This window comes from Penaeus monodon, chromosome 34 (assembly GCF_015228065.2).
Source record: "Penaeus monodon isolate SGIC_2016 chromosome 34, NSTDA_Pmon_1, whole genome shotgun sequence".
NCBI lineage: Eukaryota > Metazoa > Arthropoda > Malacostraca > Decapoda > Penaeidae > Penaeus > Penaeus monodon.
In genome coordinates this window covers 9,860,509-9,861,064 of record NC_051419.1, presented here as the reverse complement: position 1 = coordinate 9,861,064, position 556 = coordinate 9,860,509, and the positions used below count along the sequence as shown (strand labels likewise).

Sequence of the window (556 nt, the reverse complement as noted above, 5' to 3'; positions counted from 1 at the left end):
ATAAACAACCACCAACAACAATTACACCTATAACAGAGAAGAAGAAAAAACATGAAATAAAAACCTGGTGACTAGCTCATCGATCCACTTGGAAAGCTGGGGTCCGTAAAGGAGGGCGTGGGTTGCCGAGACCTCCAGTGCCGAGCTGTTGCCAGGATAGCCCAGGTTCAGGAGGACGCTGTAGTGGCTCACATCATCCTCAGTGTACGGTTCAGAGGGCCCCTTATGCAGAGTTCTGAAAGGAAAAGAATTTCCTTTTCTACTTTGCTTTTTGTTTTGTCATCAGCTATTAATCCTTTCTCTTTGTGATTCTGACGAGGTTATTAATAGGAAACTGGATATCAACTGGGGGAAAAAATATGTGTTCTTCAATATACACAAAATGACTAGAACCACTGAAAAGATATACAACTGCTTTCAAGTAAATACATTTGAACGTCTGTATATGTGCCACAGGAAAATTTAAGTATTCATAATATAAATAAAATTACAAGAAAGTCTCTGAAAAGTTTAACTATGGATGATATTATAAATGATAAATTTGATCCAAGTCCTC

General features: G+C 38.1%; 1 protein-coding gene across 1 annotated transcript in view; it reads right to left on the bottom strand.

Moving 5' to 3' along the window:
- Positions 1-64: 64 nt before the first annotated feature.
- The window catches only part of LOC119594578 (xylosyltransferase oxt-like), a gene marked incomplete at its 3' end in the record, with an annotated part of 30,183 nt that continues 29,691 nt past the window's right edge, over positions 65-556 (bottom strand). Inside the window, 1 exon segment of the mRNA XM_037943615.1 lies at positions 65-235. Within this exon segment, the coding sequence (XP_037799543.1) occupies positions 65-235 (171 nt within the window).